The sequence below is a fragment of the Dermacentor andersoni genome, chromosome 4 (genome assembly GCF_023375885.2).
Source record: "Dermacentor andersoni chromosome 4, qqDerAnde1_hic_scaffold, whole genome shotgun sequence".
In the NCBI taxonomy this organism is placed as follows: Eukaryota; Metazoa; Arthropoda; class Arachnida; order Ixodida; family Ixodidae; genus Dermacentor; species Dermacentor andersoni.
This window is the reverse complement of record NC_092817.1, coordinates 16,856,703-16,878,017: the sequence shown is the minus strand read 5'-3', so window position 1 is coordinate 16,878,017 and position 21,315 is coordinate 16,856,703. Positions and strand designations below refer to the sequence as shown.

General features: G+C 50.8%; 1 protein-coding gene across 2 annotated transcripts; it reads right to left on the bottom strand.

Moving 5' to 3' along the window:
• Nucleotides 1–219: 219 nt before the first annotated feature.
• On the bottom strand, nucleotides 220–14,069 carry ovo (transcriptional regulator ovo). 2 transcript variants are annotated; one of them, XM_050182592.3, is made up of 4 exons: nucleotides 11,339–14,069; nucleotides 3,349–4,075; nucleotides 2,727–2,884; nucleotides 220–2,382 (listed from the first exon to the last, which is right to left on the bottom strand). In XM_050182592.3, the coding sequence occupies exons 1-4, from the start codon at nucleotides 11,490–11,492 to the stop codon at nucleotides 2,084–2,086; spliced, it is 1,338 nt and encodes a 445-aa protein (XP_050038549.1). In that variant the 5' UTR covers nucleotides 11,493–14,069; the 3' UTR covers nucleotides 220–2,083. The 2 variants fall into 2 exon arrangements, with proteins under 2 accessions (XP_050038549.1, XP_050038548.1); XM_050182591.3 differs by having other exon boundaries at nucleotides 3,226–4,075; nucleotides 11,339–14,068.
• Nucleotides 14,070–21,315: the final 7,246 nt, after the last annotated feature.

Below are 21,315 nucleotides of genomic sequence, written 5' to 3'. Positions count from 1 at the left end.
TAATGCAATTTTATTCAAGATACTGTTGTAAATGTAATACCAGTGACTGAAGATGAACAGCTTATTTACAACGAACAAAAAGACGTCCACAGAAACAAGTTTGTACTGCACCTCAACGTCTGGGGCATGTCTTCTGGACAAGAAAACGTGCGCCAAAGACGAAGGGCACGGAGCTCTCGTCTCTGCGAACGCAGCAAATAATTTATTCCAGACAGTGAATCAGTTTATGACAGTTTATTGAACATGAACAATGTACGTCTACGACCATGGGAAGACTATGTATGACTATTGCCGTTTTATGAATAACATGAACAAGATAAGAATTTGGTTGGAGTGGTTGTCGGACGTAAAAATTGAATCCAAGAACACTGAATTCTGGTTATTGCTTTCCTTGGGGCTCCAAACGGCTTTTACTTTTTAAAAACATCGAGGCGGTCGGGCACTCTAGAGCAGTATTTTATAGTGATTCTTCTCATTTTCTGTTCTTCGGACGATAAATTGACTTGTCAGTGCGCACACAGGCTCAGACATATTCTCGGAATTAATCCCCGCAAAATATGGCCCCCAGCTGATTGAACAGGAAGGGCACTCGGCACAGAACTTTGTGCTTACGAGAACAAATGGGAGGCTAGTGACTGAAGATGAACAGCTTATTTACAACGAACAAAAAGACGTCCACAGAAACAAGTTTGTACTGCACCTCAACGTCTGAGGCATGTCTTCTGGACAAGAAAACGTGCGCCAAAGACGAAGGGCACGGATCACATGGCAATAAGGGATCGACTTGATGCGAAGAAAAAAATGACGGAAAGACATTGCGAGGGAATGAGTGGTGGAACATAAATTAATGACGAGGCCCCGAAAGGCTTGTATTTACAAAAGTGAGGTGCAGATATCACAGTCATAGGTAGCCCTAAGCGACAGCCACATGCAACGTATCAGCGCGTCCCGTTTGCGCGACGCATTAGCCGCGTTCGTGCCGAAGCGTGCACATAAGCAACTTTAGCTTACGCACAGGTAAATTAAGAGATAAGCTGGCTTGCAAAGTCAGAAAACAGGGTGGCTACAGCATCACGGAAGCTCGTGCGCAAGCTCGCTCCGACTTCATGGGCTTCGATAGCGTCTCATCTTGGTAAACGAACATTGCATCGAGTTCTAGAAAGGTCTGCGGTAACAGACATCTTTGAGAAATCTTGTTGCGGCTAAATGCCCAGATAAGATAATGCGAAAACCTGTGGCGTCACACTGTCGTGCAGGCGCCGAGGTGACGGCGTGGAATAAAGATTAAAAAAAAAAAGGGAAGTTCGGCACATATTCTTCCTGTCGGATGAACGCAAATACTTTTGAAGGAATAATCTAATTTGCTGTTGCCCTCTAGCGTCCCTTTAAAAAGAAGCTTTCAAAATTCTGAGGTGTCACTTCTTTAGGGAACATGCTGGACGTGAGACTCCTTATTTGGGGACCTGAACGTAACTGCGCGAGGGTGTTTGCGTTCCGGCCTCAGCAAAATGCGGCCGCCGCGGCCGGAAACGCTTGCGTTTTGAATGCACGTGTTGCTCCGGGGCTTTTATGCATCAGTTTTATGCCTAGTTTTTTTTCTGGTTAATTCTTGTTTAGATATGATTTGGTAAGCAGTGCACTTGAAAACACACGCTCGCACAAACATAAGTACGAGGATTCATGTTTCTCTGAACGTGGTTATTATTTTTTTTTTCACGTGTGCTGCATAACCAAACAATGGATTAGCAACTAGGCTATCAGTACCTGTTTAACTACTTGGCTTTGATGTTCTTGTTATGTTTATACTTTCGTTGCATTACTAAAATTTTAAAGAAATAAGCCCTGGCTGAAGCAAGTCAGCTTTCTTTTAGCAATAAAAATGAAATATTCGAGAATGTCATGGGAAATTAATTAAAATAGCTTTGGGGGATCCATTTAGCGGCATAAACAGACTTGCGAAGGTTACCCTTCAGTGTCCCTTTCAAATGCGCACCAGAAGGTGCTCCGCTATCGCCAAATGCGCTCCATGTGGCTGACGCCTTGCAAGGGGCGTTGAACGCGTTCAGCGCCCGAGAAAGGCAGTTTAGGCAAGAGGCACGCGCAGTATGTTCATGGGGAAAGTGCCGTCGGAGAACTTGAAGTGCCTCTTGTCGTAGAACTTGTGCAGCGCCGGACTCAGAGGGTGGCGATCCCTGAGGTGCAGGAAGTGCACTTCGGGCTCGTTCGTCGTGTGGCCGCACTCTTCGCAGACGTAGACTTTGGCCCGGCGCTCCTTGTAGGCGTACTGGTGCTGGATGCCGTGCACCTTGAGCGTGTGCGACTCGAGCGAGCAGCGCTGTGTGAACGATTTGTCACACATGCCGCACTTGTACGGGCGGACACCTGTGGCAAAGAACAGGCAAGTTGTTTAGCGATGGGGAGCCTAGCAAAGCACTCTACAGATAGTTCTACTGCACTAGATGGTTTCTGTATTAGACTCCCCCCCCAAAGAAAATCATATACATCATGCTACAGCGTTACACGGTTAGTCAAGACTATAAGTCGCGCAATTTGCTGCTCCCTACAGTCAAGGTTTTTCTACAGGCAGTTATAAGCCCATTAATATCTGGAGAAGGAAACAGCGCTAAGCCTGAGGTACAAGGCAACGCCCAGTCCTTGTAATAATAATTCCACGCGACACTGTAAGTAAGACCAAGCTAGCCCAGAGATGGCAGTCGAGTTCTTACCGGTGTGCGTTCTTGTGTGGCGCTTGAGGTCGAAGGTGTCGTTGAATCCCTTGCCGCAGAAGGTGCACAGATAGCGCTTGAAGTCGCTGTGGCACTTCATGTGGCGATTAAGAAGCCGCTGCAGGCCGAAAGTCTTGCCACACTCTCCGCATGAAAACCTATGAAAGAAAGGAAGCAACGATCTTTAGATGTAGCTCGAGGTACGTTACGCCTGCTTAAGCCCGCCCTTCGCGAAGCACGTAATAGCTGACACTGCTGCAACAAAGTAGTTCATAGTGCCACTGTCACACGGACCGCCCAAAAGTTTCGCACACGTCATTAGGCTCTACAATTGAGGCCAGATCGCCGGACACGTGCAAACCATTAATGCGCGGCATAATGGTTATAGCTCAGCTTGGATTTTTCGTTAAAGAGTGCTACAGATCGCAGGTCGCTTGAACAATGCTAGCGCGCTCGCCGCGTGAGAGTGGCACAAAGCACAATCAACAACGCAACTAACTTGCTGATCTGAGGCCTCGCTGCTGGCTGCTGATGCTGCTGCACCGGCCGCTGCTGCGGCTGCGGTGGTGGCGGCACAGGCGGCTGCAGCGGCCTCTGAGGAGGACTGAGAGGCTCCACTGACCCAGAGCTCTGGTTGCTGCTCGAGTCGTGCGACTCGACTGCCGATGATGGTTGCTGGCCGCTGTTCCGTCGGCCGGTCTTGTTGATGAGCGGGTTTTTGATGCCGTGGCCGCCATTGACGAACTCGAGGGGCAAGTCCCCGTTCAGGCCTAGCCGCTGTTGCAGAAGGCCTAGCCTGGCCGTCAGCTGAGCGGCAGGCCTGGGGGAAGCTTCGTCATCGGACACTGCCTTCTCAGAAACGGCTGCAGACATGACTTCCATGGGGCGCCGCGTCAGCTCCACGGGAGACGCGGGCGGCAGGTAGTGAGGGTGCGCCTCGGGCGAGGCGGCAGGCACATTGATGCGGGCGTCCAGTGGCATGTCCATGGACGTAGGCGCGATCAGCGGCCGAGCAGACGGGTAGCGGGAGATGGGCGACTGGATCACAGGAACACGCAAAGGGCACGGGGCCATGGGCCGCGGGTCCTGCTGCAGCGGTACGGAGTGCGACGTAGCATGGGCTCGCGGGATGGCCATTCTACTCAGGAAGTTTGCGTACGCGATGGACGTGGAGGACACCTCCGAGGAGGAGTCCTCCGAAGACAGGTACGGTTCATCACTGCTCTGCTGGCAGCCCTTGTCGCCTTCGCTCGACGATGGGGGCGTCGGCGGAGACACGGGCGGACTGCTGCGGTGACTCATAGGAGGACTGCTCCGCTGCCCGCAGCTGGAGGCTGGCGATCCCAAATCTGCGCGAAAGAGAATGGGAAGATCGCGTGAGCACACTGGCACAGCGCAAACACTGCATGGGAAGACAGACAGCAAATGCGCACGATTGGTGAACCGGCGTTGTTATACTCTCTTGCGTGATACCCACGGCGTTCATTCACGGTTCACTCCAGTGCAAAGCTGATGAGAAGGCGCACCTCGCAGATTTTAGTACGAAAATATTCCATCGTAAATTACATAAGGGTTTTGCACATCCATTCCGTGCGGAATTCTGTCCGGAAAGTGCGGTTATAGGACGAATCACAAAGCGGAGCAGCACACGATCTTGGCATCGCTCGTGGGTGCCAGACTCCCGCGGATTTCGTCGCTGACGTTTATAAACAACGACGGCAAATGCAGGCGATATTGAGGAAGGTATTTCATCCTCCAAGAACGGGCCACGAGAAGCCAGGGGGCGATCGGCACGAACGCGACTGCGCGCTGACAAAGAGACCGCCGACAGTTAAAAAGCTTGTTGTTAATGGGACAGCCTATACGTGGAACCGCACTACGAGGGAGGGGGGGTTCAGAGCCTGGCGGCCATTGAACGCAAACAAAAGCATCGCGTGGCAGCCACCCCGTGGTCCCGAAGCGCGCCAGAGACCGTTCGCGGAACGCGCTCAACGATGCACCGGCGCCTTCGACTGGGAAAAATGCAAAAAATCCGGATACGTCTAGCGGGGCGACGACGCGCGCGTGGACAACAGCCAAGAAAGCAGGCAGCAAGGAAAGCACTCAACGGTCTGGCTGTTTTCCCCTTAAAGAAAGTGAGCTGAACAGGGCGAGGGGGGCAGCCCCGGACCGGCTCCGTCGCCAGGGAAGCGACACACCGGCCGTTCCTTTTCTTTTTGTCCCCGCTGCCCGTTTCTTGGAGATCCTCGGGCACGATGGAGACAACGAGGCTGCGAACAGCAGACGAGAGCGGGACGGAGGGGCGCAGACGAGTGCCACAGGACTCCCGCGAGCGAGCCCCGCAAGTCGTTAAATAAAGGACAACGGTACCAACCCGAAGCTTCTCAAGAACGGTTCTTGCCGGCTCGCGTACAGCACACCTCTGTATAGTTACCGAAAGAGAAGCTAACCGGTTTACTTTCTTTTGGCACAGTTTTAGGGAAACGCAGCAAGGCCCGAGCTCGAAAACTGCGCCACGCTGTTAAGATGTCGCTCACTCGGCGGCACTCTCTCTGTCTCTCCCGAAAACCCACGAAAACAGCAGGCTACGAACCGGGAGAGGCAAATTTTTTGGTGCGTGACAAGAGCAACCCGTATTGAAAAAAAAAAAAAGATTATGCGTTAAATAGGAAAAAGAAATGACACGTTAAAATTAAAGGGCAGAGTATAATTATCTATCGGGAATCTTAACGCGACGGGCACGAGTCGTAAATCACAGACGCCTCAGCCGTGGCGCTCAAGGGATGACGGTCGATCCACGACCGATCTCCACAGCAGAGGTGAGACAGAATGTTTAGGTGGTGAAAACGAAGGAAAAAATAAATAAAAAGAAATCGATGCAAGTTGTTAACGAGGGTGCCAATAAGCGCGGCGGCGCACCTGGCAATAATGAGCAGGGAAAGAAAGAAAATGTAAAGAGAACCATCGCCCCATTGAAGAAGGCAGGCAGCCACGCCGAGAGTGAAATGAGCATCCAAGAGCAAGAAAAGGGCCGAGGAGGAGGATCTGGCGGAAGAAGCGAAACGCCGGGGGTGCTGCATCGTAACCCGCTTGGCCAAAGCGAACAAGCAGCGGGCTTCCTTCCTCAACCGCTGCTCACACCCGCGCGCTCCGGCCATTCCAGCCCACCCTTCTTCCACCTGGAGAGGAAGAAGAGCGCAAAACGGCGCTCTCCTTCCGCGAACGAGGCAAGGCCGGCCTCGGTGGCGGGCAGCTGTAGAACGACACTGCGTGGCCACGGTGGCACAGGCAGTGCCTCTCGAAACAGTGGGGGAGCGCAGAGGTGTAACGCGCGCGCGCAGCTGGGGTCGTCCCGCGGAGAGCGCGCGCCCACCTCAGCAAATTGCTTCCTGGTGCATTTCAAGGGCTGACCGGTTGGTCGGACATCTGCGCGTGCCGTCGCCGCTGCTGCTGTTGTCGTTCCTGTGGGTCAGTAAGTTACCGAGCGCGCCCAGGGTGGGCTCGATACGGCGGCCTTTTTCGGGGGTCGGGCCTCGAAGATGGGTATCGCGGAGCTGCTCAGCCACTTTCACGCCGCCCTTTCTTCGGTCAGGTAAAGAAGGAAGGAGAGGTTCCCTTGCCCGACTGACGAGAAAATCGAGCCGCAGAGGTCAGGGTCGAGAGTAATGTCGACTTTGTACGCAAAGGAAGGCTTTGTGACTTCAGGTCCGTATATACAGACACACGGGGATTTTCGCCTCGGCAACAAGAGCTCGAGTCACTTTCGCTCGTGGTTCCCTGCCTACGCTGGCTAAATGCGTCAATATGTGGTGGATTCGACCAGCACAGGGCACCAGCGTCTTGGCCAGAGAGCATCGCGCTTCTTAAGCGTCGTATATTTAACGCCCAATACTGTGGCCCTAGAACAAGTGCAATCTGCAAGCATAAGCTGAAATATAGTCTGTCTTGTTCCTTTCGCACAAGCAGCGAAGAGTGGCGATGTGCCAAAGTGGTATGTGGAAATAAATGGTCAACATGGCCAGCCAATCAGCTAAATGTGCAGCAAACTGCGGGATTAAAGAATAAGGGAAACAAATGCGTCCTAGTAGACGTCGCTTTGCCTCAGAGGAAGATTAAGCTCAAAGAAACTCAAGTTTCCTCCGGGCCAACAATGATTTGTCCATTCAAACACACGTGAAATGAAGGAATGCTTTCACCTGAAACTGCTTGACTGATGTGCTGAATGTGAGAACTTTACAGAGAAAACGTGACAAATACAAGCGTCCCGTGTTATGGTTTTGTAATAAATCGAGGTAACAAATATGGGTAATTGTCTATGCAGTCATTTTTGCATACTGCGCACAGCTCACCTTGGTTAAAGCGCCTTCTAAGACTTCGCGTTCTTAGAAGCATGCCCTAGGCTGAAAATTTGTGTACATACCCTTTGAACCTCCGTAGAGCACTTTCTTGATATCACTCTTCCCTTTTTTACAGTTTCATATTGTGGACTCCATCTTATGTTAAAGGGTCACTGACATGACTTTTATGACTTCTCAGCCTTTTTTTTTTCCCCCGTTAATGAAGGTCTTGGACCTCAAAACACAATAAACAAATACTGGCAGGCCTCAGAACGACCTAAATAATTTACTCTAATAAATTTTCAACGGGCCAGTTTGTTTCGTTTAATAGGAAGTGTACGTGTCGTGACGTCATGGCTCAGTAGATGGTCACGTGGGAGCATGACATCGTACACTCGCTTATCTGTTACGCATCTAACATCGGGCCGCGCTATGAGCAGCAGCACAGCAGAAGACCGAGCGAGTGCCACAACGTCACGATGTCCTGCTCCCACGCGACCATCTACTGAGTCACGACCCGTACACCTCCTTTGAAACAAACTGGCTCACAGAAAAGCTATTATAGTAAATTATTTAATCTCTCAGATTTGTCAGCATATTTCCTAGGGTTTCGAGGTTTTAGGTCCTTCACTCAACCCATTAAATGAATAGTCGAAGATGTCATGCCGGTTAGCGCTCCTTCCCCCACTGCTGGTACTCCGCCCGTAGTCTAGCAGAGCTCCACAATGGCATCTCTATCTTACCATTTCTGGTTTACGCGGTTGAGCAGATTACGGAAAAAAAAAAAAAAAAAAAGATTGGGGCGACTGTTTACGTCGGCTCAACGGAATTCGCGAGCAAGCAGCAGTGACCTTGCATATTTGATAAGAAAAACCGTATGTTACAGGCGCCTGCGGAGCGATTGTTATCTTTTCCAGAACACTGACCTCTTCCTGGAACACGACCATGTACGGCTGTCCGTGTTATCAAATAAACTAAAGACAGCCGGACGTCGGTCTTCGCAGTGTGAAAAACAAGTCAAGGCGATGCTTTCTTTGCTTCCACAGCGCACGAAAAGTATTTTGGTACTAAAATGAATTCTTTCACAGTGCTCTAGCGGCTCACTTAAACAAGAAACCTAGAATGCAAAAATGTAACTTTCAAGGCCTCGAAGGCCCCTAAATTCCACGAACTGTATATAACTCACCGTTTTTTTCCTTTCTTGGGGGGGGGGGGGGGGGAGTCTAAGCTGGTAAGAAATCTAATTGGGGTTTACTTTCGTGGTTGTGCATTAACAACGTGGTTAGTGGTCGTTTGGTAACCACATTTTGCGCATTTGTGCAATAAAAGAAACCTTCGGCGTTGTTGAACCACGGTCTGTTTGTGAGCGATCAAAAATGTTGCTTTCATATTTAAAATGTCCTAGCCAAAGAAGAAAGAAAGACGTAATGAAATCGCATCCATCAACTATGTTCACAGCCAAGTTACTTTACCGTAACGAAGTGTTGTGAACCACAACGCTGTTTTAAACATCTTGTAACGTTTCCACAAGCATACAGTTTCTTTTACAATGTCCCAACCGACTGTTTTCTCACTTAGGCTGACGAGGACTTGTTAGCAGCTTCATCATTATCAGGGATTTTCGTACATGCATTCATCGAACTAAGTAGTCGTGCAACACCGCCATTTTTATATCCGGCTGTGGTTGATCAAACCACCGCGAGGTGTCGCCACTGGCGCAGCTCCTTCCGGGCCCGTCTAGGCTACCACGTCCCCAATTTCTAGTTTCTCGCGATATTTGCACACCGACGACAAACATTTGCAATATGTGACATTTAGATTACTCCTACGTAATGTCAGCTCCGCGCACGAGTAGACGGCGTGATGAAGTCGGTGTGACGTCACGGACTTCACGGTACTTCCGCGCATGTAGCAGACGAACCTGTTGAAAAGTTGCTAGTTAGTGTTCTGTCTGCCTTCCGCGTACAATACTATCCGGTCTTGTATTCAATCATCGACTACACTCAACCACACGTTGCCACTATGACATTTATAACTGGAAGATGCTTAGGCACCTCTGTATAAAAGATAATTACGTGATAGTGAAATAGCGATATTTTAGACTACGCGCTTGCGCCACACTACTTGCACCTGCACAGCCGGGCGAATATAGGAACTTTCAACCAGCGCAACAACGACGTACCATAAGTTCAAGTTTACAAGCCACGCAGCGAACGAACGACCCATGGCTGCTTCCAGTTTCAAATTTAGTATACGGTCCCGCCGCGCGGATCCGCAATTATACAACTTTGGCCCCGCCGGGGTTTCGGTCTCTCGGCCATAACGACCATTCCCTTTGTGTCGCGCATCGAGAACAACAAGAGGCCCTAGGAGAGGAAGGACCTACACGAGAGGAGAAAGTCGTTAGCGCATCTTACGTCAGCGCTCCTCCTTCCCCGGCGCAACGACAAAAAAGTAACGGAAACTACGCCGAGCGCCGCGACAAACGCAACCTGTCACGCCGCTCGAATGCAGACAGGTTCCCCTCCACTCGGAATGCCTCGCAAGAGCGCGCGCCGAGTGAACGGTCGGTGAGAGTGAGTCCGGCCTTGGCAATGAACGGCTACACTTTCACCTTCCTCCGGCGGCGAAAGGGCCGGGCAAGCCGTTTTGCGTTGCGCCAGCGCCAACCGGTTTGCCGCAGCAGCCGAGCATAGTGGACGACGGCGCTTTCTTTTCCGCGCCCCGCCGCCGATATCCATACATGACCCGTTGGCCGCGTGTAGGTGCGCGGAGCTCGCGAATCAAACGCCCGTACTTGCACGCGACGCTGCGTGCCTTCTTCGCTGCCCGGGGCAGACAGATTGCCTGCCACGGCAGCTATGACTCTGTCAGTGTCGCAACCGATTTCTTCCACCTCGTTACAGCTCCCTCCCCTTGCTGTGAACCGATTCTACACGCGCATGTGAAACGGTCGATTACGCGTGCGAAGCGGATGCGAATGAGGACATGGCAGGAACCGTTTTAGCGAACAACCCAACCGGAGGCGCTTTTTTTGTCGACTACAGAAACACGCCGCCGCGTTTAAAGTACACCAACGGCGAGCAAGGCGCTAAAGAAACGGTTTGGCCGCTAAAGTAGTACTATTGCGCGCACGAAACTTCTCACCCAAAAGCAAAAGGCTTGGGAATGTGTACACGGCAGTACGCGGTCGCCTACTACGAGCGGTCCACAACATGAATTTCAAGAAAACGGATCCTCCTCTCAGAAACAGATTCGCTGCGGACCGCTTCACCAATGCCTCCCCCACGTGTGTCGTTAGCATGCACGGCGCGAAGACGCAACCGGTGGTAAGCGGGCACGACCACACGGAGGAAACTGACCCTCTCGTACATATGTATAGCGGAGCTCGTAACGGACAGCGGTTTCGCAAGACGCACGGACATCTGGTGCGCGCACAGCAAAAAAACACCAGATGCGGGCCAAGAACCGTTAGAAGAAATGGGGGAGGGCGAATCAGTACGATAGCTGCTGCTGCACGATGACACGCGCCTCGACCGTTGGCGAAGATAGGGCCTAGCCTCGCGTTTGATTCCGAGACTACGTGATTGCCCCAGTCTACTTACACACGCAACAGCACTCGGTAAAGAGAAGTGCCCGGGCATCGCGGTTGCGTCACGTGTTTACCGCCGCGTGTTTTTCCGGTGCCGCGCCGGCGGCACCAAGGGCAAGGGCAGCTCGCTTCCTAGTTCAAGGAAAACGCGGCGCGCGGTCCTCAAGGTCCTATCTACGCCGATCCGCTTCTCCTATCCGCCGCGCGACGCACCCAAAGGATTCTTGTTTCCGGGCTACGCCGGCGGTCCGCCAGCGCATCGCCTATTCCACGCGCTCCTACGAAGAACATGACCTGAATATGGAACACAGTGGCAGCGCGACCGCGTAATTTTTTGCGATGCCGGTACTTCACGAGCGACCGCTTTGCATACCAGCGAATTCGCCGATTACAAGGAACGCGCTCTAGAAACAAAAGCCACTCTTTCCACTGGATGGCTAGTCTTCCAACAGCAGACGAAGGAAGGAATCACAAACAGACGTGGGTGAATTTGCATTACGCTGCGCAATCACCCAGAGTCTTTAGTATGCTTAGTTATCCCTTATGCAGATGCGTGCAGGTGCATAAAGTGTGGCAGAGCACTGCTAGCTAGACCACGCTTGTGGTCTTTGGTAGCTTCCGCCAAACGTGCTAATAGCCAAGTCCGGAGATGGCGATCGTTTGAAGTTAGTGCAAACACTCACCGATGACGAGGTTCCCTTGGTACGGCGGACATGTCGAGGTGGTCCGTGACTGCGTCGGTTCCTGTGGGCTCGGCGGGGGTGTCACCGTAGATGAAGTCGACAATGCGCGCCGCCGGTGGCTCCGAGGCTTTCGCACCAAGAATACTTTGGGCATGCTGAACGCCGCTGTTGGTTAGTAATCCAGGTTTGTGGTAGAAAAGCGCAGAGCGTGCGTAAAATCCCAGCGCGAAGTGCAGCAACGGAACACACTAGTACGGCGCTGCTCTATGTAGTTCCGCGGCCAGACTACGCCAAGTGCGCACGGAGGGGGCAAACGGACACACGGCCGGAACCTACAACGTCCAACCACTCTCTGCGAATGTGGGCTACTGGAGTCGGCTAGCAAGGTAAGCGAAAGCGGCAGCTACGTCACGGCCCGGGTGGCGAGGGTGAGCGAGCGGGTGAGGAGGTGTCTGTAGGCACTTGCCCACTTGCCCCGCCGCCGAGGGCAACTTTTTTTTTTCCGGCACCGCCGTTGGAGGGAGAGAAAAATGCTCAGCAGCGGAGAGAAAGGGCGAAGGGGTGGACGACTGGCGCAGAAGACCCTTCTTCGCTTCCTAATGGCTGTTCATACCGACACAACAGAAAAATCGAGGAGGAAAGGGAGAGAGAGAGAAAGGGGTGGGGGCAAACTTGGCGCATGTGCTCTTTTTGTGTAGCTTGTCACTAGTCGGTCAGTGACACGTTTCCCTTCTTTCCGGGCTGAACGAAAGATGGGGGAGATTCTTTCGGAGGTCCTCCAGACTGGCCTATGTGCCAACGGAATCCAGACGACCAACTTCTCACGGACTCGGGCGTCTTTCTACTGCAACTGCCACTGAAGGCGTCGTTCTTTTAAGCGGTCTTCGCAGACGGACGATGCGTTCCCTTCCACCCGCATTACTAATTCTCCGCGTTCACTGGTATCTGGGGCATCTTAAGATTTGTCAAAGTCGGGCGGTGCTCATCACCGTTGGTGACGCACGTCGGACGGAAACGCGGAGGTGGTCACGTTGACGAGTGCCGCAGAGGCGCGAAGCTCGCCTTCCAGGGAAACAACGTCCATCGCTCAAATGCTGTTCACCTCTGCTATCTTCTCCAAGCAGTGCCCAATAGTGCGTCGTTCTGAACCGACGTGACGCAAACACGAGGCCGCGTTCCCCCGCGCAAATAACTGCTGGTGTATGTGCGAACCACGACGTGGCGCGAACCTTAAGAGGAAGGAAAAATATAGGAGGGAGTATTACGTCACGCAGCCAGCCTTGGCAAGCGACCGCTCTGTGAAGCCACAGTGATGGCCCAGCACGAGACCTCTTGCGTCGGGATCACAGAGGAAGAATGGAGATTTGCTGAGACATCTGGTTCCCAGTAGCTATGCTAGTAGTTTTGATTCGGTGTGCGCTTATTCAGCTGCCCTGCCATGACTCTGCGTGCAGAGCGGGAACACTAAAACCAACCTCGAACACATGCGATCACGTGTTGGGCCACCAGATTGGCTTCAATCGCGTTGCGATATGCTCCCTCCTATCATTTTCCTTCCTCCCTGGTGCGAACCATGCCGGACGCAGCCCCAATTACGCATCCCCTTCCTTACCTTGGCAATAAGGCCTGGCAGTCGATGTCTTCTTTTTCGTCTACTACGCCGGCTAATCTCTGGCCGCTAATAAAGCCGCTCCTAGACCGAGCGCTGGCATACGCCGAGACTTGGCAGAGTGCGTGCTACGGTGCGCACTGGCAAGCTGCCGTTTCACTTGACATCGGCAGACGCGGCGGCGCGTCAGACTCCAGCGTAAAGAAGCACTTGGCAGCAGCAACCGTGCCCAGCGTTCGTGCGTTGACCTGCCGACTCACTCGACTCTGTTTACATACAGTTTCGTGAGATGGAGCGTGAACAATGTCAGGATGTCCGCTTCATTTTTCTCTTATTCCTGTGCTGCGCAAGTTTGACGACGCCAGCTAGGGATGGCTGACTCGAGCGTCAAAACCAAGAAGGTTGTTGCCTTCACTGTGTGGCACGTACCCACAAAAAGGGGGGGGGGGGGGGGAGGGCAAGGTACGCAATGGAAACATAACGGAATGTCTTCCTTCCCGTGAAGTTAATTGTCTATATCGCCTATATTTAAATAATTAAAAAATAATGAAAAGGGATCGCGCCAATTTTTGTTGAAGGCGCTGGAGAAAAAAAAAAAAAAAAAGATGTCATTCCAATCTGTGAAGGTGGTTGACCTGCAAAGCTGCTTAGCACATGACACGGAGGTGACACATAACTTTTAACAAAGGTACGAACTCGTTTATTGTCTTGATGGGTGGTCATCTTGACGAAAGGCGCACACACTCATTTATTGTCGTTGGTCATTATTTTACTCGCAACAGCAATCACTTTCTTTGATAATGTCAAATCGGTGCACGTACGTCGCTGGGTGGTCGGTTGGGCCGCATCGGTGTGGCAACGCAAGGGATATGTCTGCAACACGGAACGCGTAAACTGCTCCCTTTTCGGTACCGACACATCCACATTGAAATCACCGACAGCAGGGGTAGTGTCATCGCAGCTAATTCACGCAAAGTGAGTAGCCATGAACCTTACGGGACTATGAGTCTGCATATTTTGCTTGCTTACGGGGGTATAAGCCATTGCTCACAGGGGTATGAGCCAGTGATGATGACAGTTTTCGACATGCTGTTCTATATGTTGTATGCGTGGTTAGAAAGAATTTAAGCACTGTTCGCTTCACTTTACTGAGTCCTTGTAGCATCTGCCTTACGGGGCTGTGCGCAATTTCATTTTTTCCTTGCTTACGGGAGCGTGAATGCTTACGGCGGTATGAGCCATTGACGATGATAGTTTTTTTTCACGGAGAAGAAAAATGCACGGAACTCTATAGCCATATACAGTTTTGCAGTAGAAACCTCCGGTTTTTTCAGACTCTCACACGCTTGAAGTAGAGTGAGTGGACTTGCCAGGGTGGCTTCGTCCTGTCAATGTGGTTAGCATTATTTGGATACTTCAAGCACCTTTTCGCTGTCTGTATCTCTCTAACATCTTTCACAGCTTCCTTTTTCTCTTACTCTCCGTATACCGCAGTCACCAAACAGGAAGGTGCAGCCTTGAACCTCAAGCGCGGCCTCAAATCTGTGTGTGCGCGATAGCGCGTCGGTGTGTTGCGCAACGAACCGCCCCAGCCCGTAGCCGCTGCAGTGGCTGTGGAAGCTGTAGAGGCCGTCACCTCTGCAGGCGTCTCTGCATTGTTACGTGCATCGTCGTGTATTCCTGTTCGCCGGGAGTAAAAGAACGTCACGGCAGAACCCATCTCATGATGGCTGTCGACGTTATAGCGGTTGACGTGAAAACAATCTAGGACCACGCCGTTTTACAATATGTAGTGGGGGAAATAGGCTTTGCTAATCGCATTAGTACACCTAGAGTGACTACACGCCACAGCGTCTACACGTAATCGGACGCCGCAAAGAAACCTTCCCTAAGCGCGACCTCCCAGCCTCAGCCAGTTGTGTGCCGCTGGCACTGTAGATATGAGATTTAATTTCTGTGATTTCGAACTACGGCGCGATTGCGTAGGCCAGGCGTTAATTTTTGCTTGGAGGAGCCTGCGTTCTCGCTGTTATCATCGCGCCGTGTAGCCGTCAGTGCTGTGAAGGAGATTAGCGATTTCGTTACCGCTAGAACTGTGCTCTATTTTGGTACTATTTTGTTTTAACATTTTAATTCAGGACGTAGTAGTCGCAACGTATATATATATATACAGCGATAATAGAACTATAGCCTGATCACTCGTGTTTTGAAAGCGCATATATAGCAGTAATAATGGCTTAGACAATTTCTTTTTTTAGAATTCTTTTATAAAGTTCAGTTCCTTATGAAATTCAATACGTCTTCAAGCGCATCCTTCTGCGTCGGATTTACCGAAGTGGTACACTTGTTTACATCCACATCTACAGCCACGGATCGTTGTTAGCGTCAAATATTGGGGAAAAGGTGCATCACTGATATCAAGTAATGTCGAAACGTAGCAAAACAAATATATCTGCGCATATGAGCCGCGTTGTTCCAAATTTAGCCCATCAATATGAGCGGCCGAGTCACTTGAACAACGGCAACTGCGATCCAGATACATATATTGCGGACTGTTAATTTATTAGTAATTTTCGCTCTTATTTTATTGATTAGTGTTTCTCGCTTTTGCACGTGCCAAAAAGCGTTAGTAGAGAAAAGTGTTATTCTCTCGCGAAAACGCGAATGCCTTCGTTGACACAGTATGTATAACTGAGCGAGGCGGTGGTTTACGCTGCTTCGGCCGAACGCACCGTCTCTTGTTTCCCGTCTGACGGAGAGGTGCACAGTGCATCTCTGGAATTAATGTGTGAGCATAACAACTCGTACAGACCCATCCATCTACGCAGCGAACGCGACCGGCAGCCTCTGCGGGTACGGTGACGTACAGATATTGGCACAGCGCTGTCACGCTTGCCACTTATTGTGGCGCGCCGTGCGAAGTGACGAGTAGTTGATTTCAAATCGCTAAGGACAGAAGTGAACTATGAAAGCAGTTTCCTTTGTCCTTACTTGCTTACTTTTCAGTTCAGGTCCTACGGCAGCGTGTGCACGAACTCAACGGCGCCAGGCCTAACCTTCGCTGAGCAGGATCAGCATTGGCTCACACTTCGTGTGCACGTCTTGGGAGGGCTGAAGCTTGTGTATTCCAACTTCGTAGGCCTGGCTTGACTCATTTTGAGCATGATATATACAAGCGAAGGCGCTGCGGCTAATCTCGTTGTCTGTTGGACGGCCGTTCGTGCGGGGTTCGGTCGAACGATGGTCAGCACGATGATTTTATCGGTGCCGTCGAAAGAATGTCCGTCGCAGTGCGACGACTCGCGCTCGGCGGTTTTCGGCCTGGTGTGATAAAATGGTCTCCGCGACCCACTGTGCTGGGTAGTCGGCCAGTCGCGGGCGTGAGCTCCTTGTCGGTCTCGCATGTACCCAGTGTTACCGCGCCTTAAACGAGTGCGTCAAGTCAGGCACGCGCTGTCATCGCCAGCAAGTGAGCGCCTGCGCTGTAACAAGATTTCGTCAGCAACGTGTGAAGTGTAACACAGGAGGTTTTCGTTAAATAGGCTAGCCATCAATAAAATGTAACTACGTGGCTCAAGCTGCAGCCTGGACCACTCAGTAGTCCGGCCGGAGCCCTGGATGCTTTCCGCTTTAGAGTTGAGTTGTAGTCTTAGGGCTCATTCACACCGGCGACTGACAGTGGACGCGCAACCAAGTTGGTTACAAAGCGACCAGTCGCAAACGGTCGCTTTTCTCGAAAAGCGACCATTTTGAGCCAGTCGCTCTCTGCGCGATTTTTCACTCGCGCGACCGTGGTCGCAAAACTGATAAACCAATCAGCGGCGCACCGGAACTGATCTTTCATGTGTCTACGTCCGGCCTCCTCCCGCGTTGCGGCAAATTCCGCGTAGATTCCGAGAGTTCTCGCTGAGAACGATAATCTCCGGGATTGCGACTTGGGGACCGCGCTCAGCCGGACTTGTCGGTGTGAACATCAATCGCCTTCGGTCGCTTTTTGATCGCGAGCCGCAAATGGTCGCGCGACCTCCTCAAGTCGATGGTGGGAATGAGCCATTACGCTACACATGTTTTCGGCAGTGCACCGACGTAGAGCTACCAGTGTAGTTTTAATGCGGTACACGGCACGACTGTTTGCAGCAGCGCGCGTCGGAGCGCTTCTTTTTTTTTTTCGAAGAACTTTTCATCGCGATCCGGCCAGATTGTACTCAGTACACTCTAATCGGGCCGCGCGAACGTGCGCGCGACTCTTCCAAAACGTTTTGCGACTAATCCGCTAAAGAAGGGCGCATGCCCCGTCACGCCGTGAAAAAGGCGGATTCCAGTGAAACGCAGAACCGCCTCGGCAAATGCTCCGCACCGCACCACAAAGAAGACAAAGAAAAAAGTCGAAGGGGAATTCGAGTTGGGGCGGTAGGGGACGGGAGCAGCGGAGGAGGCCCCAATAAAAGCTAAAGAGGTTGGCTATGGGTGTCCGGTATGTGGAACAGGCAGGATGTGCATGTCGCTTGCAAGCGTTGGCTGAGACGATTGCCTCGCTTCCACACGCATTCGCTTTTGACATTTCATTACCTCCTGCCTGTGCCACTACTAAACCCTTAGAACAAGAGCGCTTCCTAGATGGCCGTTTACGACGCCTCATGTATAACCAAAAATTCAGACGCAGCTTGGTCAGGGACACATTCAGGAATGAAGGGATTGAAAGATGGGAAAAAGACAAGGAACGAGGGAAGAACTTCGGCGTGTACTCCTCACAAGGTAAAAAAAAAGAAGGAAAATAAATAAATAAATAAATAATAATAATAATGTCATTGTGCAAGTATACAAAAATATGTCGTCACGAGCAAAAGTTCAGAAACCACGGCATCAACACAAAAATAAATTTACTTGTTGCACAGCGTGTACGTAGGCTTAACCCCTTCATTTCAGTCAACGTTCACACGCCTGCACACACACACAAACACACACGCACAAACACACACACACACCCACACACACACACACACACACACACATACACACACACATATATAACATTTGCAGTACCATTGGTCTTCACATTATTGCTCGCGACTGTGTGTATTCGGCTGATAAGGGCTTGGTATTGTTCTTTTAAAGCCCAGAAGCTGCTTCTTCCGATTTGTTTCGAGCACTGTGTAATGTAGTTGCAAGTTCTGGGGTACATAGGCAGAGTTATTTCTTGTGAAACTTTCTGATCCCGGCAATAATTGGCGTTGTCGGCACAAAGGCAGAGCACGGCCGCGATTTTGTAGCGATGTACTTTTCAATGCAATTCCTTTTCGAGCTTGGTCAGTGGTCGGAGCGACGCTCCGCCCACGTTATCACGGGATCAGCCTGCCATGAACGCGAAGAAAGTGGTATATAATCGGAGCGGAAGGCATCGCTACAAAATCGCGGCCCAGAGTGCGACTATACCTGCACTTGTCGCCCGTATTAGCGTCGCTGCCGATACAAGGTAAATATACCTGGCAGCGAAGCTTCCATAGGAGCCCATACGTTCAAAACATGGCGGTCCATCGGCGGTTCATAGAGTTACTGTATATGCTACCACAGGTAGCAATACAGGTAGCATATACACTAAGGTAGCAGTATAAGGCAGCAATATACAGTAACTCTAGCGGTTCATGGGGCTTAGCGCCATCTGTATGTGGTGGGAACACTTCCGGCGGAAAAAAAAATAATGTGACGCCATATCCGTTAAAAGCAGAAGTGCCGTCAGGTTGTTTTCGAAGGCGCGAAATTTGTTTTGTTGTCCTGCCTTTGGAGCTATATATTAAAATGTCCCGCCATTCGACTTGATGGGCGTTTCGAGCTTTCAGCGTGGAAAGCGATGCAGGAAAAGGCCAGCCGTATGGTTGTCGAAATCGCTTCCCTGCCCAGAACATACTTTCTTTGGAGGCCGACGAAAGCTTTAGGTGTAGAGTGCTGATCCTATTGTAGGATGCCAAGCCCGTCGGCCAGCGCAGTCGCGCGAAAACAACCACACAATTATCTGGTGGTCGTAACTCACTACTTTTGACTGAACAGATTAAGAAGCGATGAAGCTACCCGCGTCACCAAATTCAGACAAACTTCGACAAGCAAGAAAGCACAAACTGTGAGGGGGGCGTATTTCAACAGGTGAACTTTACGAGTGCGCTTTTCTGCCCATTTCAAGACGTGCATTGCATTGCGAGTGATAGTGGCGTCAACGCCCCCTGTAGCGATGGGCGCTGATGGATGGATGGATGGATGCAAAACTTTAATAAGTTCCTGAGGTACGCGACTCAGCGCGCTGCGGGCCGCTCCCACGTTGGGACAGTCACGCCTTGCCCGACCGCCGCGTCGTGGGCCCTCTGGACAGCCCATAGTTGCGCCCCGGCATCGGGGCTCTTGATAGCGGAGAGCCACTAGTCTTCTTTGATTTGTTCAGTGCCTCGTAACGAGGGGCAACGCCAGAGCATATGGGCGCTGAAAAGAAATGCATTTATTAATAATACTAAAATTAAATAAACTTGTATTTTCTTAACTCTTCAAGAATATATAAAATTGAGTAGGAATTTTAGTTTCGTTGAATGAATCTAACTGTCTCGCTTGAATTAAAAAACGCGTTTTTCTTTCCCAATGTTTGTTCCCTCCAAACATAGTCGCGCTTCAATCGCGGCTCCCATAACCCCCCATGCTGATGTCGGTGACAATCTGTACTGAACCGCTTTTCGCCCGAAGCTTCGCGACCTATTTCAATCGACCTTGGCCGATATTGCGTGCCAGATTTTCAGCGAGAATGTGACAATTCAGTGGTATATGGTCAATATGCTGGCAAGAGTCGTCAACGGCACTAAAGCGTGTCGTGTCAGTAGCTAGGAATTCGGTCCGATCTCTCAACACTGATTTGTTCCAAAGGCAAACGAGTGACTTTTCTGATCGTGCTGATATCCTGTTAAAAGTCGCATGGTGCCAAGTCAAATGAGCGTGTTCGGACAGTGTCATCTTTCGGTCGTGTGCCTACAACAGCATTGCCAGCCGTCTGCTGCTATACGCTATCGCCTGCGTGACAACAAAATTCTAGGCTGCTATCGTGAACGGCACAGTTTGTTTTACTAAAGAAAGTGCACTTTCAAAGTTACAAAAAAGAAAAACCGAAAGTCAAACAAGCTCTTGCTTTCCGAGAAGCCTGTGGCGGAAGAAATACCACAGTTTCCCGTTGACACCACGCTTCATATGACTATACAAGCCGTTACCTGCAATCGGAGCTTGTTAACAGGCAAATGATGATCACTTCACATATTTCTCCGTAGAAGTATATATAGAGCACAACTGCATGGTTGTGCTTGAGAAACTTGTAGAAAGTGTCGTCACTCCATTGCATTGCGAGCGGATCTCGAAATTTTCCACGTAGTTCCTCTATCATACGAGTTCGAAAACTCTAACATGCTGAAACGACAAGATGAAACTCATCATCTACCGTCGACATCTAGAAAAACGCTTGAAATAACTAATCCGACAAAAAAAAAATCTATATATAAAGAGGGAGAGAGGGGTGAGGCAGTAGGGTGCCTCGATGCCATGCTTCTCCGTACTGAGTGTTGACGTCGAGCAACCATCGGGAGAGATGGTTTTCCTTTGCTTACAGTGCATTGCGCGACCTTTCTCCGCTCTCTGTTTTAACGCGACAACAGTACAGGCAGGATTCGTCCACTGTGGAGGCACCTTACGACGCAGCATCCCGAAGCTGCCACGAGGGAACAATGCGAGAAATTGGCACGTGGTCCACTTGCCGGTCTTTTTAAAGTGCGACTCTGGCACGGGAGAAGCATGCATACGATGGTGGCGTGACGATTAAGTCATTGGACTGCTGTGCTGGACGACAGAGGTTCGATCGCACAACCTGTCACGCATTTCTTAATAGCATTTCAGTCGGACTTCACCCACTTTGGAGGTGCTTAACAGAAGTCTCGAGGTATGTTGAGCGTACGTGAGCGTTGTCACAGTGCGCCCAAAATCTCAAGTTTGTAAGAGATAAAAGGTACAGAAACGTCACTTCGATGTCGTTTCTGTACCTTGGCTGCACGTGAAGCACACATGCGCAGCTGTCGAGACGTTACAATGTATAAGTATGATGTATACTTGAAGAGCTAGCGGCGGTAAGTTCTGGCCTATAGGTTTAATGCGAAGTATTCATGGCGCGTTCAACCCTGTTTTCTGTAACGACTATCTGGTCATTTTCGCCGACCGATCCAGGAGGTATAGTGCAGTGAAAAAATAGGGGCCGATCCCGAAGGTAGTGAAGTCTAACAATATAGGGCAATCTCGTGGGTGCCACTCTTCAAATTATCTCTTTGACGCCAACTTGGGTCACTGGGTACGACAA